The sequence below is a fragment of the Aspergillus sydowii genome (assembly GCF_001890705.1).
Source record: "Aspergillus sydowii CBS 593.65 unplaced genomic scaffold ASPSYscaffold_8, whole genome shotgun sequence".
NCBI lineage: Eukaryota > Fungi > Ascomycota > Eurotiomycetes > Eurotiales > Aspergillaceae > Aspergillus > Aspergillus sydowii.
In genome coordinates, this window is record NW_024467866.1 from 1 (window position 1) to 15,282 (window position 15,282).

Below are 15,282 nucleotides of genomic sequence, written 5' to 3' on the forward strand. Positions count from 1 at the left end.
TGGCTGACGGTATCCTCTATGCTTTCAACCACGTTGGACAGCTAACTGGTATGTACCGTTACAAATACAAGTTAATGCACCAGATCCGATCTTGCAAAGATTTGAAGCATCTCATCTACTACCGTTTCAACTCTGGGCCTGTCGGAAAGGGTCCCGGTTGCGGTTTCTGGGCCCCAGCTTGGCGTGTCTGGCTTTTCTTCATGCGTGGTATCATTCCTCTCCTTGAAAGATGGCTCGGAAACTTGCTCTCGCGTCAGTTCGAGGGCCGTCACAGTAAGGGAGTGGCCAAGACAGTCACCAAGCAGCGTGTGGAGTCTCATTTCGATCTTGAACTCCGTGCGTCTGTTATGGCTGATTTGATGGATATGATGCCAGAAGGTATCAAACAGAATAAGGTCAATACCGTTCTGCAACATCTTTCAGAAGCATGGAGATGCTGGAAGAGTAACATCCCTTGGAAGGTCCCTGGCCTTCCTGCACCCATCGAGAACATCATTTTGCGATATGTCAAGAGCAAGGCAGATTGGTGGATTTCGGTAGCGCACTACAACCGTGAGAGAATTAGACGTGGCGCGACGGTAGACAAGACTGTCGCTAAGAAGAACTTGGGTCGACTGACTCGTCTATGGCTCAAAGCCGAGCAAGAGCGGCAACACAACTACCTCAAGGACGGCCCTTACGTGTCATCCGAGGAGGCTGTGGCTATTTACACTACAATGGTGCACTGGCTGGAGTCCAGAAAATTCTCGCCAATCCCCTTTCCCAGTGTTTCATACAAGCACGACACGAAGATTTTGATTCTTGCTTTGGAGCGTCTGCGTGAGTCCTACTCTGTCAAGGGACGGTTGAACCAGAGTCAGCGTGAGGAATTGGCCCTTATCGAACAGGCATACGATTCTCCGGGAACGACACTGGCAAGGATTAAGCGTTTCCTCCTTACACAGCGTGCGTTCAAGGAAGTTGGGATTGACATGAACGACAACTACAACAACATCAACCCAGTTTATGATGTCGAGCCCATCGAGAAGATTACAGATGCTTATTTGGACCAGTATCTCTGGTACCAGGCTGAACAGCGCCACCTGTTCCCCGCTTGGATCAAGCCGTCTGATTCTGAAGTCCCTCCTCTGCTGACCTACAAGTGGACTCAAGGAATTAACAATCTGTCTAATGTTTGGGAAACTGCTGATGGTGAGACGAACGTGATGATCGAGACAGAACTGTCCAAGGTCTACGAGAAGATTGATCTGACGCTACTGAACCGACTTCTTCGTCTGGTCATGGACCACAACTTGGCTGACTACATCACCTCTAAGAACAACGTCCAGCTGAGCTACAAGGACATGAACCACACCAACAGCTATGGTCTGATTCGTGGTCTCCAGTTCTCCGGTTTCGTTTTCCAGTTCTACGGGTTGATGATTGATTTGCTGCTTCTTGGCCTGCAAAGAGCCAGTGAAATGGCCGGGCCTCCTCAAAGCCCCAACGACTTCTTACAGTTCAGGGACCGTGCAACCGAGACACGACACCCAATCCGATTGTATACCCGCTACGTCGACAAAATTTGGGTCTTCTTCCGATTCAACGCAGACGAATCGCGCGATCTGATTCAACGATTCTTGACGGAAAACCCGGATCCGAACTTTGAGAACGTTATTGGCTACAAGAACAAGAAGTGCTGGCCCCGAGACTGCCGTATGCGCTTGATGCGTCACGATGTCAACCTGGGTCGTGCCGTCTTCTGGGATCTTAAGAACCGCCTCCCTCGATCCATCACCACGATTGAGTGGGATGATACATTCTCCAGCGTCTACAGCAAGGATAACCCCAACCTTCTGTTCTCGATGTCCGGTTTTGAGGTTCGGATCCTTCCCAAGTCTCGCAACCTCAACGAGGAGTTCTCGGTGAAGGACAGCGTTTGGTCGTTGGTGGACAACTCGACGAAAGAACGCACAGCACACGCCTTCCTCCAGGTCACCGAGGAGGATATTCAAAAGTTCAACAACCGGATTCGACAGATTCTCATGTCCTCCGGTTCGACGACCTTCACCAAGATCGCAAACAAGTGGAACACTGCCCTGATTGCGCTCTTCACCTACTACCGTGAAGCTGCGGTGTCTACAGTGAATCTCCTAGACACAATCGTCAAGTGCGAGACCAAGATCCAAACTCGTGTTAAGATCGGTCTGAACTCCAAGATGCCGTCCCGTTTCCCTCCGGCCGTCTTTTACACACCCAAGGAACTTGGAGGTCTTGGTATGATTTCGGGCTCTCATATTCTCATCCCAGCCAGCGACAAGCGGTGGTCGAAGCAGACCGATACCGGCATTACTCACTTCCGTGCCGGGATGTCACATGACGAGGAAACTTTAATTCCGAATATCTTCAGGTACATCATACCCTGGGAAGCGGAATTTATCGACTCACAACGGGTATGGATGGAGTACTCTCAAAAGCGTATGGAAGCTCAGCAGCAAAACCGTCGCTTAACCCTGGAGGATCTCGAAGACAGCTGGGACCGCGGTCTGCCCCGTATCAACACACTGTTCCAGAAGGATCGCAGCACCCTCAGCTTCGACAAGGGATTCCGTCTTCGTGCTGAATTCAAGCAGTATCAGCTCATGAAGAGTAATCCTTTCTGGTGGACTAGTCAAAGGCATGATGGAAAACTTTGGAATTTGAACGCTTATCGTACCGACGTAATACAGGCTCTGGGTGGTGTTGAGACCATTTTAGAGCACACTCTGTTCAAGGCAACGGCCTTTCCATCATGGGAGGGTCTCTTTTGGGAAAGAGCGAGCGGTTTTGAAGAGTTTGTACTCCTTTTCCCCTTCTATTTTCATTTTCCCGGTCTTTTTGCACCCTCATGGTTCAATTTGGGCCATGGTCCTCCCATATACCTAACCCTTTCTCTCCCGCCCCCCAACCAAGAACGCTAACCCTAATTACACCTTATTGTTTCGAACATGGTTTGACAACTTTCTTATATTTTTTCTGGATTTTTTCTGGATCTTTTTTTTGCGTTTCCCGGGTGCAGATTTGACCATGGTTCCCCCCAGACACACATCCCGTCCCACCTCTAACCCCAACCATAGCCACGCATTATTTACCTCGACCATGGTCCAACTAACCGTTTTTATAGGTCAATGAAATTTAAGAAGCTCACGAACGCCCAGCGGTCTGGTTTGAATCAGATTCCGAACCGTCGGTTCACCCTTTGGTGGTCCCCAACCATCAACCGTGCCAATGTCTACGTCGGTTTCCAGGTGCAACTGGATCTCACTGGTATTTTCTTGCACGGAAAGATTCCTACGTTGAAGATCTCTCTGATCCAGATCTTCCGTGCTCACTTGTGGCAGAAGATTCACGAGTCTGTGGTCATGGATTTGTGTCAGGTCTTTGATCAGGAACTTGAGCAACTCGGCATCGAAGCGGTCCAAAAGGAGACTATTCACCCTCGTAAATCGTATAAAATGAACAGTTCGTGTGCGGATATTTTGCTGTTCGCCACTAACAAGTGGAACGTCACCCGCCCATCTATTCTCTTTGATACGAAGGATGTATACGAGCCGACGACGACAAACAAATTCTGGCTCGATGTGCAACTACGATACGGTGATTATGACTCTCACGACATCGAGCGTTACGTTCGTGCTAAGTATCTGGACTACACCACCGACAGCATGAGTATCTATCCATCTGCGACAGGTTTGATGATTGCAGTTGATCTTGCGTACAATCTGTACTCCGCGTACGGACAGTACTTCCCTGGTCTGAAGACTCTTGTTCAGCAGGCGATGGCGAAAATCATGAAGGCCAATCCCGCCCTCTATGTGTTGAGGGAACGTATTCGGAAGGGCCTTCAACTCTACGCTTCTGAAAGCAATCAGGAGTTCCTCAACTCGCAAAACTATTCCGAGCTCTTCAGTCCGCAGATCCAGCTGTTTATCGACGATACCAACGTCTACCGTGTTACCATCCACAAAACCTTCGAAGGTAACCTTACTACCAAGCCTATCAACGGTGCCATCTTCATTTTCAATCCTAGAACCGGACAACTGTTCTTGAAAATTATCCACACCAGTGTCTGGGCAGGACAGAAGCGTCTCGGTCAGCTTGCCAAGTGGAAGACAGCGGAAGAAGTTGCCGCGCTTATCCGTTCCCTGCCTGTCGAAGAACAACCCAAGCAGCTCATTGTTACCCGTAAGGGTCTGCTCGACCCTCTCGAAGTCCACCTCCTTGATTTCCCTAATATTTCTATCCGTGCTTCCGAACTTCAGCTACCTTTCCAGGCTGCTATGAAGGTTGAGAAACTCGCAGATATGATCTTGCGCGCAACAGAGCCTCAGATGGTTCTTTTCAACCTCTATGATGAATGGCTTAAGACAATCTCGCCCTACACTGCCTTCTCGAGACTGATTTTGATTTTGCGTGCCCTTCACGTTAACATCGACAAGGCGAAGATTATTTTGCGACCCGATAAGAGTGTCATTACCCTAGAGCATCACATCTGGCCGTCACTTTCTGATGAGGACTGGATGAAGGTTGAAGTACAACTGCGTGACTTGATTCTGAACGACTACGGCAAGAAGAATAACGTCAATGTTCAGAGTTTGACAAGCAGTGAAGTCCGAGATATCATTCTTGGTATGGAAATTAGCGCGCCATCGTTGCAGCGACAACAAGCTGCGGAGATTGAGAAGCAGCAGGAAGAGGCGAAGCAGCTTACAGCTGTTACCACGAAGACTCAGAACGTCCGTGGTGAAGACATTATTGTTACTACAACGTCACAGTATGAACAACAGTCGTTCGCTTCGAAGACCGAGTGGCGTACCCGTGCGATCGCGACGTCCAACCTCCGCACTAGGGCCAACAATATCTACGTTTCTTCAGATGATATCCGCGAGGAGGGTTACACGTACATCATGCCCAAGAACATTCTCAAGCGATTCATCATGATTGCGGATCTTCGGGTGCAGGTAGCCGGATACCTCTACGGTAGCTCGCCACCGGATAACGACCAGGTGAAGGAAGTTCGAACAATCGTCATGATCCCACAGGTCGGTAACACTCGCGAAGTTCAACTGCCGCAGCAATTGCCGCAGCATGATTATCTCAACGGCTTGGAGCCCCTCGGTGTCATCCACACTATCTCCGGTAATGAGCCGCCTTACATGACGGCGCAGGACGTAACTCAACATTCCCGCCTCATGAATGCTCATTCGTCTTGGGACAAGAAGACGGTAACGATGACTGTCTCGTTCACACCGGGTTCGGTTTCCCTTGCAGCATGGGGGCTCACCCCACAGGGTTACAAGTGGGGAGCGGAAAATCGCGATACCACATCCGACCAGCCTCAGGGATTCTCGACCAACATGGGCGAGAAGTGCCAGCTGTTGCTCAGTGACAAAATTCGTGGATACTTCCTCGTGCCCGAAGACAACTTATGGAATTACAGCTTCATGGGAAGCTCGTACGGAAGCGTCGAGAAACGCCCCGTGTATGTCAAAATTGATACGCCTCTCAGATTCTATGACGATCAGCATCGCCCTCTGCACTTCCAGAATTTCGCCGAACTGGAGGACATTTGGGTTGATCGATCTGATAACTTTGCTTAAGTTACGCGAGGGCTGGCGGGCGTTGATCGTTTTTATTATTGTCCTTTGCGTTCACCATAAGGTTTTTTACTCTCCGTCTTTCCTGCAATAATACATTTGTGATAAGCCCTTTCGTGCATGTTGTTTCATTATGACGATCTTGATCTATATTACGGACGTGCGAAGAAAAAGGCCGCGGAATTGAAATCGGCCAGGTTGTATGTGTACATTACATAGCTAGTTTTATAAGTCATGATTTATTTCTGGCCAAGTTTCATGCAAAGCCCCAGCGATCCCAGTGGGAATGTGGAATAATTAGATACGGATAGTAGATTCAGATGGGGGGAGCCCACAGTGGGTTTCTTCTTTCGGCGTTCCCAGCCAACTTGGAACTCTTTCCACAACATCCTTCATTTTCAATCTGCATCGAACCTTCTCTGACTCTCGTTGCATCGCTTCGTTAGCAGCAAGTTCTGGCCGCGTCCAAGGATCTTTTTATGAGCAGAACTAGGCTCAATCCTTGACAATTCGGTCAACTTCATGAGTTCATTTCCAGCATTCGCCCAGCCAACGAAATGCGTGGGGGTTGCGATTATCCCGTTTCACCATTGCCTCATAATCACTGCTCAAGCCCAGGGTATAAACTTAATCTCTGTCGGAAAATGGAAAAAGATCGGGGGAGAAAAAGAAAGAAGGCGGGCGATCGAGCAAAATGAACGGACGGTTGCTGATGACTGCTGCAGCTGCAAGATACCGGGGTTGATCCGCTACTAGGCGCTGAAGGAGCCTCGTTCCTCACTCGGTGAACATGAAAACAACTCGTCGCCGTCGGAGCCACGCTGGCTACAAGCTGACAGAGAGCCACGAATGAATAGGATAATTGCTGCTCACTCTGCCGGATGGGTGCGCTTTTTCCACCGTATTTCGGTGACGGACGACCGGCCTCGTTCCTTGCTGGGTTGTTAGAAGTCGACATGGTGATACACTTTGGGTTACGGTGCTCCGTCCTGGACCAAACTAGGCATGAAAGAAGGATAGGGTGGTGCTCGAGCTCGGAGCAACCCATCCCATCTTTCGCTGCGCCCGCCACCCACACGCGCTCGGACACGAGACTTCGGTTTGCTCCGTCTGACCGTTGCTGCGGGCCTCGTCGAAGGGGGAAGTCAAACCTACGGATCAGGCGAGCGTGTTTGTTCCTTCCAAGAAACCGGAAGTTGGAACAATGGGGACAAGATTGACACTAGGCTCTTGCGCTGAAATATCACGACGGAATTTTCCTCAAGTAGATGATGCTGGTAAGGAGACTCATTGTTTCACTGTCGCCAATTGTCAGGGGAAGTCGTAATTGCCGGGAAACTTACTCCGGGGTTAGGAAGAGGGAAGGAAAGAGACGGGGGCTGTTGCATTGCTGCTGTTAGAGGTCTCACGCTACTCCTACCCGATGCGCGATATAGTTGAGGGCGCCACATACAACGGTGTTCACTGTTCCTTCATCCCTACAGTGTACGGACCCATCTCGATCGGTCGCGACGCAGGTGCGGTTTATGCGCGACCCTCTTCTGGGTCATTGTTCGAGAGATCCCGCGCCTATTCCGTCTATGTATTTGCTCGAGTCAAGACTCAAGGGAAGATGGGGGAGGCTGGAGCCACTCACTGGCAAAAGGATGACACAACCCCCTCCAACCGGCGCCCTAGTCTCGCATAGTCCTCATCACCCACCTCCCCTCGTGGGTGTCTCGCCGACAGTTGCTTCCGATTAGCCACTCCTGGCGTCTCTGGCCGGTGGAGTTGCTGCGACGACGTACGACAGGTCCATGTCCTGACAGGGGTGAGATTCCTTAGCTGGTTAAAGCACGCCCAGCCGCAGGTTTGATTCCCTGGCTCCGAAACCCACCAGCCTCTTTCCACATTCGTATCCAATAAGCTCACTTTCTATGCTGCCAGACGTGCGAATGAATTGGGCTTGGATCTCCCCCCGCCTCATGTTGATCACGAATGGCGTCCAAAGAAATCTAGCCAAGGACGATTACCAGTGAGACTCTCCTCTGTCGTGCTGAGCGTTTCATGCCACACTCTCTCTGCCTTCGGAGTTCCCTTTTCCCTTACCCTTTTCGATATTTTTTTCTTTTCTCCGACCATTATTTTTTTGATTTCCTTCTGCGACTGCCATGCCTTGGCGTTGGACCAGAACGGCCCGTTGGAGGGGTGCGAAATGATAGTGAGGAATCCCATCAAATCGCCTCGCAAGCAGTATCCCAAGAGCAAGACCGTTGTGTTCTGAGACTGAATCCATCCTGGCCCTCTTTGCAAGCTAAGCTTGACCAGAGTGCAGATCCACCAAATGGGCGATTTCCCTTTCTTTATCCACCTTCTTCTCTCTGGCAATTGTATCACTTGCTGCGTACGCTTTGTCCGTTACTCTGTACCTACCCTGAATACTTTGTCTCTTTCCAGAATCATTCCTTTCCAGATTTTGGCTGCTGTCAACCGCAGTCCAGAAGTTAACGGGCTGCATAAGGACTTTATCTCCATGCACCACGGCATATCCTGACCCTGCTTTCCTTTCCATTTCTTGCCATTCATTCCGAGCCCCCTTTCGTATCTTGTTTGATTCCTAGTCCACTTCTGCAGTCTTTATAGACGCAATTTGGGTTACGGCTAACGAGCCGTTTGGATAATTCAAGCCTCTGGCCTTCCTCGGACCCGAAGAACAAACCCAGCCCTTCCCGCTTAGACCTGGTCTAATCCCGACCTCTGTTTAAGCGTATCCTCCGCTTGGCTGGTGAAGAATAATACGTGCAAAGCGTGTTGGTAACCTAGTATTTTTGGAGCTTACAAAGTCCGTCCGACCCCGGTGAGCACAAGCCAACCCTGGTATTTACATACGCTCTTCGTTTTCTCACATCACTCTCTTCCTCTCCCTCGTCTCTCCCGCCTCCCCACCTCCTTTGGGATTGCTTCATTGCGCGTTTGTGGTTTCCAGTTGAATCCAGCCTCTCGTTTTTCTGCTCTGAAAAATTTTTGCCCTATCTGTTCCACATATCCTCGACGGTCCAATTACGGTATTGCGAAATCTTGTTTTATTCTGACGCGGAGGTAGTGTTGGAAGTACCATCTTGATTCGGCCTAAGGCGAGTCTGGGGGTGCTTGGGTTGTGGTCTGGTACATGGCGACCGCAGCTCCTCATTATTACAACTACCTGACGCCAGAACGAGACGTTGACTAAATATTGGCCTAGCGAGCGCTTTCCCAGGACGACGCGACTATCATTTTGATACTGCTCACTGTTGCTCGACCGAGAGTGTCCCCTTGGCAATTTGCCTATCACGTCTTTCTAGAACCATTCGACAGTCGGCTCGGTAGACTGCCGGGGCTTGTAGGCTCTAGCAGCACCGATGTATGTCCGCGACGCTGGCGGATCCGTACCGAGACTATGCCATTGACTACTCTCAACATGCTAGCTGCAAACCTGAGGAGCATGAAGGCACGCTCGTCTATCACTCCCAGCAGCCGCACATTCAGCACGCGAAACAGGCAGACACTTCGTTCACATCTGGAAACTCGCACGGCGCAGCGTTTGAGCAGCACCATGCGAATGCGACCGTACTTCCAACCGCGACACCACAATCCGCAGTCCCAGATATCTCGCAAGCAGTTGTCCTCAATCAGGCTCAAATGCTACCCCGTCAGCTCCCGGTGCAGTACACCACTGCCAATTTTGACATCGCGTCGTCCGTCCAGCGTGGCAAGAAGAGGCCTCATTCCGAAACCGAGCCAGAGGGCGGTAACACAGACCATGGAATCAGACAGTTACCAGTCCTTCCACCAGATGCGCCCTCCGAAGCAACCCATTCTCCCGAAATGCTCTTCTCTGTGCATGGAGATTCCTCGCAGCACCATCACTCAATGCCGGGCCACGCCTTCGGGCCAACAGACCATATGGGCCTACCGCAACATCACCACCACCACCATCTCCCTCCCCACACCTCGATTCGCGCTGCAGAGCGCCAGGGTATGAATATAGAGACCTCGCCGCTGCCGTCTGGCCCACCAAGTGTCGTGGGTCAACCGGGGATGCCTGACCCGGCGCCTCGACCACGCGGCCCCAAACTCAAGTTTACTCCGGAGGAAGATGCTTTATTGGTTGAATTAAAAGAAAACAAAAACTTGACTTGGAAGCAAATAGCCGACTTTTTCCCTGGCCGAACAAGCGGCACGTTACAGGTCCGCTATTGCACCAAATTGAAGGCGAAGGACGTGGCCTGGAATGATGAAATGGTAAGCGAATATCCTACTTCTTTCTCTCTTGCTGCTATATTTCTTTTTTTTTTTTTTTTTTTTTTTTTTTTTTTTTTTTTTTTTTTTGTTGTTTTTTTAATGGATGGCTGTTCTGATGCTTTGGTAGGTGCAACGACTGCGGCGGGCTATCCAAGAGTACGAAAACGATCGCTGGCGTATAATTGCTGGAAAGGTCGGCAACGGGTTTACGCCTGCTGCTTGTCGGGAAAGGGCAACACAGCTCTGACTAGAGTTGTTATGCGTTATGGATGATGTTATGGAAATTTACGGATTGACACGCATATGGACACGAGGAATTCACATATTCCCGTCCACGACTTTGTTTACCCCGTCTACCCTTTCTTCCCTTCATAATCACTACTTTCTTACCCTCCTTCGTTCTTTTTAGATCATCTTTACTTATTCCGCCCCTTGACCTACTTTTCTTGGCAGGTTGTACAAAGGGCGCACTTGGAGGACACAAGTTCTTTACTAGCAATGGCTCTAGACCGGATGGCTGGCGTGAATTTATTGTATGATATCTGTTAGCCTTGTGGAATCTTAAATGTCATGAGCTGGTACTCTATCAAGCCCTATGATGATCTGACGATAGCTAGTACTAATTGATAGCACGTGAAGACGAATGGTATGATGTATGTATATGAAAGCCCTAAACCCTGATTGGCGTTCCGGATCCAGTAATCTGCCAGACGGGCTTTTCCGGAAAACCGTATCAGCTCCACGGCCAATCATCAGGCGTGTATGACTAAGGCGGTGACCGCAGGTCAGACCACGGGCCGAAGCGGCTTCAAACTCACCTCAACCTCCAAACTCCCTCTCTGCCAGACCTCCACGCCTTGTCCGTTGGCATTGCATCCATTCGCGCAGGACAATGTTCTTCCAACGCACAGCCATCGCTCTTTCGAGGCGCGCCCCTGTCCGGGCCCTCTCTGCCCGCCCATTCTCCTCCTCTATTGTTCGCTGTACGTGATTTCGAACCCCAAATTATTCGACTCCCCATGGGTGGCCGGGATCATGCCATATCTTATTCACGACTCAATTGAACATGGCTGGTGCCCTGTTGTCATCTGGAGGAACAAATATCATCTGGTATACAATAACTAATGCAGATTCTTTTTATTTAGCCAACCAGAACAAGTGGCAGCCCAAGGAGGAGGGCAAGATTCTTCCCTTCGAAGGTTAGTTTCCAGCCGAGTCCGACGTTATATCAACACCAATTGCACATAATCGGCCACATGCGAGTTATATACAACATTGCGAGCAATTGCTGCTGCGATTGAGTTATGAGCTCGTTCCCATCGCCCACCTACCTACCCGTCACCACTTCACGTTGCTCCGGCTTCCAACCCACCAATCTACCGACGTTGACGTGATTGGGGAACCGTGAATGCTAATCGGGATTCGTTTTTCTTATAGAGATCAAGACTGAAGAAGACTTGATTCCCCCTGGTGCCAAGTCCGGTACCGTCCCTACCGATGTCGAGCAGGCTACCGGTCTTGAGCGTCTCGAACTTATCGGAAAGATGCAGGGTATTGACATCTTCGACATGAGGCCTCTTGATGCTTCCAGAAAGGGTACGCGTGGTTTATCTGTTATTTGTGTGGACGGGAAGAAGTGTAAATTGACGTGCGAACGATAGGAACTCTCGACAACCCCATCATCGTCAACGGCGCCGGTGACGAACAATACGCTGGTTGCACTGGTTTCCCTGCCGACTCCCACCAGGTTAACTGGCTCACTGTAAGAACAGATAACTGCTCTGGTAAATATGCGCAAGGCCGGATGCTAATCGGTAATAACAGGTCTCTCGCGAGCGCCCTCTCGAGCGCTGCAACGAGTGCGGTAACGTCGTCAAGCTCAACTACATCGGCCCCCTTGACGACCCTCACTCTCGTGGGTTGACCTAGCATATTAATTATTCCCTGAAACGAATGCAGACTAACATTAATTTCCAGACGACCACGGCCACGATGACCACGGTCACGGTCACCACCCTCCCCACGAGGAGCCCAAGACTTTCGCCGACTACGTCAAGCCCGAATACTGGTACCGGTAAACGGTTTTCGTCGAACTTCAAGTCCGACGAGTCGATCGATAATGGCGTGATAGTTGATTTCCTCGATTTTCCTTTTAACCCCTTCGTCCCAATGTGATATAAGATGCGGTGTGGTGGGTCGGGAATTTAGATGACAAAGTATAAAATATGCCCGTCTGTGCCTATACTAAGTATGTGGTTGTATTACTTATCTTTGTTGGCTGAATTCTTGCATTTGTCTCTTGTAGAATAGTGAAGATGAATAAAGATGTGGTTATTCCTGTTGTTCTTGTAGATTGTTATTTATTTATTTTAATTCGTTTTAGAACAGCTTGAATTCATGTTTTCATGCCCTGATGTGCATCTCTATTAGTTAGCAACACAACCATGAAACAACTCAACTTGGAAAGTTCGGCCATCTACCAAGGTCGAGTAGCCCCTTCCCTTTACGCAGGGAAGGGACTTTTCAAAACAGGAAGTTGCGACCTGTCGTGGTTAATAGGCCTCATCTAAGCCAAGTGCTATCGGTCCTGCCTACTTCTCCTTGAATAGTCCTATCGGGTAACTTTACTAAATACGGCGGAAAACGCGACCATGATGTAGGTACTTTCCATTATAATACATACGAATTAAATATATACCTACCAAGCCGGCAGGAACAACGGCGAGCAAGTAAAACCGAGAAGGTGCACCCAACCAGGAACCTTAAATGATTGAACTTTAACCTTGTCCAAGATCACTCCCAACTCCAAGGAAGGTTCACCCCCGGCCTCAAGGCTGTCTTCTTTTTTTGTCTTCTTCTATGGCCTCTTGTTTAATGGCCCATGTTGCTGGTGAGTTACGATCGCCCAACTGGCCGAAATCTCCCAGCTATAGTCATCACTCCTTTTGTACATGAGGTATCGGCCCTACTATATATTGGGTGGTGCTCAGGGTAGATAGTATCTACCGGCCGAACTGTCTCCGTTCGATATACCGAAGAGGCGGGTAGACCAAGGCAGCCCATGAGAACCCGACGTAGTTTCCCATCTAAACTATTAGCCAATGGAACAATAAACATGTGAAACGTGAGAGGAAAATTTGCTGAAATTTTGAAGAAAGGGTGGGGAAAAGAACATACATCAGCACCATACTCCCCCACCAACCCCGCTAGGGGCCCAATATACCAAACCTGCGCCATACACAGGATAGCACCAGCCCAACCAACTAAGAACGCAATCAGCGCCGCAATGCCAACAGGGTGCTTGGACGGTTCATCCCAGACAGCCCAGTTATAACCATTTCCGGATCCTCCACGGCGAAAGATGAAACGTTCCTCGAGGACAATCGCGAGCCAGATTGCGACGAAGTAGCCCATAAGCGCGAGGAAGTTGGTGAAGATATCTGCGAGGTGGCTGCGGCCCGCGAGAGCGCATACGGTGTATATTACGACACCAAAGGTGTTCCAGATCGCACGGGGCACCTTTTCAGCATACCGGCCTAGAATTTGGAAGTCGACGCCTGCGGAGTAGGTCGGTGCGATGGCGTTGGCGATGAGGCCGAGGGCGACAATCACGGAGCAGAAGTTACCGAAGGTGTGGAGGGGGCTGAAACCTTGGACAATCAGCGCGCCTTGGCCGTTGTCATACGCGGTTGCGTATTCGGGGTGTGCGGTTATGCCGGATGCGAGACCAATGCCGCAGAGGAAGGCGAGGGTGAAGGATGTGAGGAGGCCGAAAAGTGAAAGCAAGAAGAGTTTGGTTCTGGATGTGCGCTCAGGGTAGTAGACAAAAAAATCAGCCGCTAGTGGTGTATAGGTGATCGCAGCGCTGAGGCAGAGAGAAAAGAATGAAAGCCTAAGGACAGGGTGCCATTAGTTGGGGGTAATATTGAAAATAGTGGACCATATACAACGCACCGATTTCCAGCTATGGTACGAGTGTCTCCCATAGATGGTGTAGATAGGTCGAACTTTGAAGCAGACACGCCGAACAGAATGCACACCACGATGACCTGGGGTAAGAACGCGAAACTATATACATTAGCACTCTGTTACTAAGTCTTGATGCATGCACCTACCGCTCATAGTAATGGAAAATTCGAATCCCGAACGTGGCGATAATCCAACTGATGATAGCGATGATCACGATTCCTGTTATCTGATCAGTCACTGTTGAATGTTGAATAGGAGAAGATCCAAATGCTCATACCCACTGCAACTGATAAACTTCCTTTCGGAGACACAGCAGAGAGGATCTGCCCGCAAACCACACAATTGATCAGACAATATCCGATCATCTGAATGAGATTCAGTATCACGACAAGTTTGCTAGGCCACCATCCCATAGTATAACGCCCAAAAGCCTGTAAAGTCCATTAGATCGAGTTCTTTTCATTCTGTTGAACGGGCATAAAACAAACCATAGTTCGAATTCCAGATATAGGGCCCCAGGTAGCCATCCACGAGGACGCCGTGGAGCCAACAAGCGCCCCAAAAACAGCGCATAGCGCAGAGTCCAGAAAGCTAAGACCGTACACAGCCGGGCCTAACATCCCAAGCGTGATATTGTTCGCTGCCAGGTTGACTGACATCCATAACAGAAAGACCTGCAGATACGAGATCCAGGTTAATCTTGGGATGCGCTCATGCTCCTGCACCCGTTCTATCCCCCGAGCCTCGAGACTATACTCGACAAGTTGATTTTCGACTTTCTTTAGATAGTAGGTTAGTCGATGGGGCACGGACGTGCCGTCTGTTCTTCGGGAATTGTCAAACCCCTCCTCATTGCAAGGCTGTTCCTTTCCAAATACGGCATTCGAGCGAATTTCATTCTCTTTTACGGCTGCGCCGTCTACCGCGGGCGATGGCGTGGCGTTTCCCGATGACATGCTATAATGGGTTTGGTTAGCATCCGCGCACGAATGAGATAAGGGGATATTCGCGCGCATGAGTTCTTTCGCTGGAATTATCCAGATCAAGTTCAACCGTATGATCTCAGAACGACTACTGCGGCCACTGACTGGGATGCCGAGTGGCACGCAATTGACGAACACCGGTCATCATGCAGGCAGATTACCTAGATACCTTGATCGAGGGACAACTCCACGCTACTCGGCTTCATCATGGCCATGGCGACTCCGGAGGAGACGGGAGGTAGTAATACACTGGAAGTGAAGAGGAGAGACCTAGAAATGCGAACGACGGCCGTTTAAAGTCAGTACGAATGATCATCGGGCCGCGGAGTTGTGGGGTTTTGGGGGAGAGTGCGGTGTCTTTTACCTCAACAGAGCGAATGGACTGTAAAGTGCACGATGGCTCTGGCACCTATAATGGTATGAAGGACAGACTCGAGGTTGGACTCGAGGTTGAC

The 15,282-nt window shown here is 49.9% G+C and overlaps 7 protein-coding genes across 7 annotated transcripts; 6 read left to right on the plus strand and 1 right to left on the minus strand.

Annotated features, from left to right (window-relative positions):
- Positions 1-50: 50 nt before the first annotated feature.
- Positions 51-5,618, plus strand: ASPSYDRAFT_32931 (uncharacterized protein; the record flags this gene model as incomplete). The annotated part of the gene is made up of 2 exons (XM_040845036.1): positions 51-2,812; positions 3,143-5,618. 2 exons carry the CDS (start codon positions 51-53, stop codon positions 5,616-5,618), a joined length of 5,238 nt encoding a protein of 1,745 aa, XP_040700568.1.
- A 116-nt stretch (positions 5,619-5,734) lies between these two features.
- ASPSYDRAFT_1089675 (uncharacterized protein) lies at positions 5,735-6,162 on the plus strand. Its single transcript, XM_040839895.1, has 2 exons — positions 5,735-5,901; positions 5,951-6,162. The coding sequence occupies exons 1-2, from the start codon at positions 5,850-5,852 to the stop codon at positions 6,106-6,108; spliced, it is 210 nt and encodes a 69-aa protein (XP_040700569.1). The 5' UTR covers positions 5,735-5,849; the 3' UTR covers positions 6,109-6,162.
- Positions 6,163-6,773: 611 nt separating this feature from the next.
- On the plus strand, positions 6,774-7,464 carry ASPSYDRAFT_1089604 (uncharacterized protein). Its single transcript, XM_040839894.1, has 2 exons — positions 6,774-6,892; positions 6,970-7,464. Exons 1-2 carry the CDS (start codon positions 6,884-6,886, stop codon positions 7,300-7,302), a joined length of 342 nt encoding a protein of 113 aa, XP_040700570.1. The 5' UTR covers positions 6,774-6,883; the 3' UTR covers positions 7,303-7,464.
- On the plus strand, positions 7,407-8,751 carry ASPSYDRAFT_1089732 (uncharacterized protein). Its single transcript, XM_040839896.1, has 5 exons — positions 7,407-7,464; positions 7,542-7,998; positions 8,116-8,202; positions 8,282-8,451; positions 8,698-8,751. Exons 2-4 carry the CDS (start codon positions 7,662-7,664, stop codon positions 8,329-8,331), a joined length of 474 nt encoding a protein of 157 aa, XP_040700571.1. The 5' UTR covers positions 7,407-7,464; positions 7,542-7,661; the 3' UTR covers positions 8,332-8,451; positions 8,698-8,751.
- A 245-nt stretch (positions 8,752-8,996) lies between these two features.
- Positions 8,997-10,122, plus strand: ASPSYDRAFT_155913 (SANT/Myb-like DNA-binding domain-containing protein; the record flags this gene model as incomplete). Its single annotated transcript, XM_040842507.1, has 2 exons — positions 8,997-9,875; positions 10,003-10,122. 2 exons carry the CDS (start codon positions 8,997-8,999, stop codon positions 10,120-10,122), a joined length of 999 nt encoding a protein of 332 aa, XP_040700572.1.
- Positions 10,123-10,737: 615 nt separating this feature from the next.
- Positions 10,738-12,225, plus strand: cox5b (cytochrome c oxidase subunit IV). The gene is made up of 6 exons (XM_040840651.1): positions 10,738-10,858; positions 11,021-11,074; positions 11,313-11,471; positions 11,537-11,637; positions 11,700-11,790; positions 11,853-12,225. The coding sequence occupies exons 1-6, from the start codon at positions 10,768-10,770 to the stop codon at positions 11,951-11,953; spliced, it is 597 nt and encodes a 198-aa protein (XP_040700573.1). The 5' UTR covers positions 10,738-10,767; the 3' UTR covers positions 11,954-12,225.
- Positions 12,226-12,511: 286 nt separating this feature from the next.
- Positions 12,512-15,253, minus strand: ASPSYDRAFT_47032 (purine-cytosine permease family protein). The gene is made up of 6 exons (XM_040847355.1): positions 14,333-15,253; positions 14,122-14,275; positions 13,991-14,063; positions 13,830-13,943; positions 13,053-13,767; positions 12,512-12,961 (listed from the first exon to the last, which is right to left on the minus strand). The coding sequence occupies exons 1-6, from the start codon at positions 14,798-14,800 to the stop codon at positions 12,878-12,880; spliced, it is 1,608 nt and encodes a 535-aa protein (XP_040700574.1). The 5' UTR covers positions 14,801-15,253; the 3' UTR covers positions 12,512-12,877.
- Between the last annotated feature and the right edge of the window lie 29 nt (positions 15,254-15,282).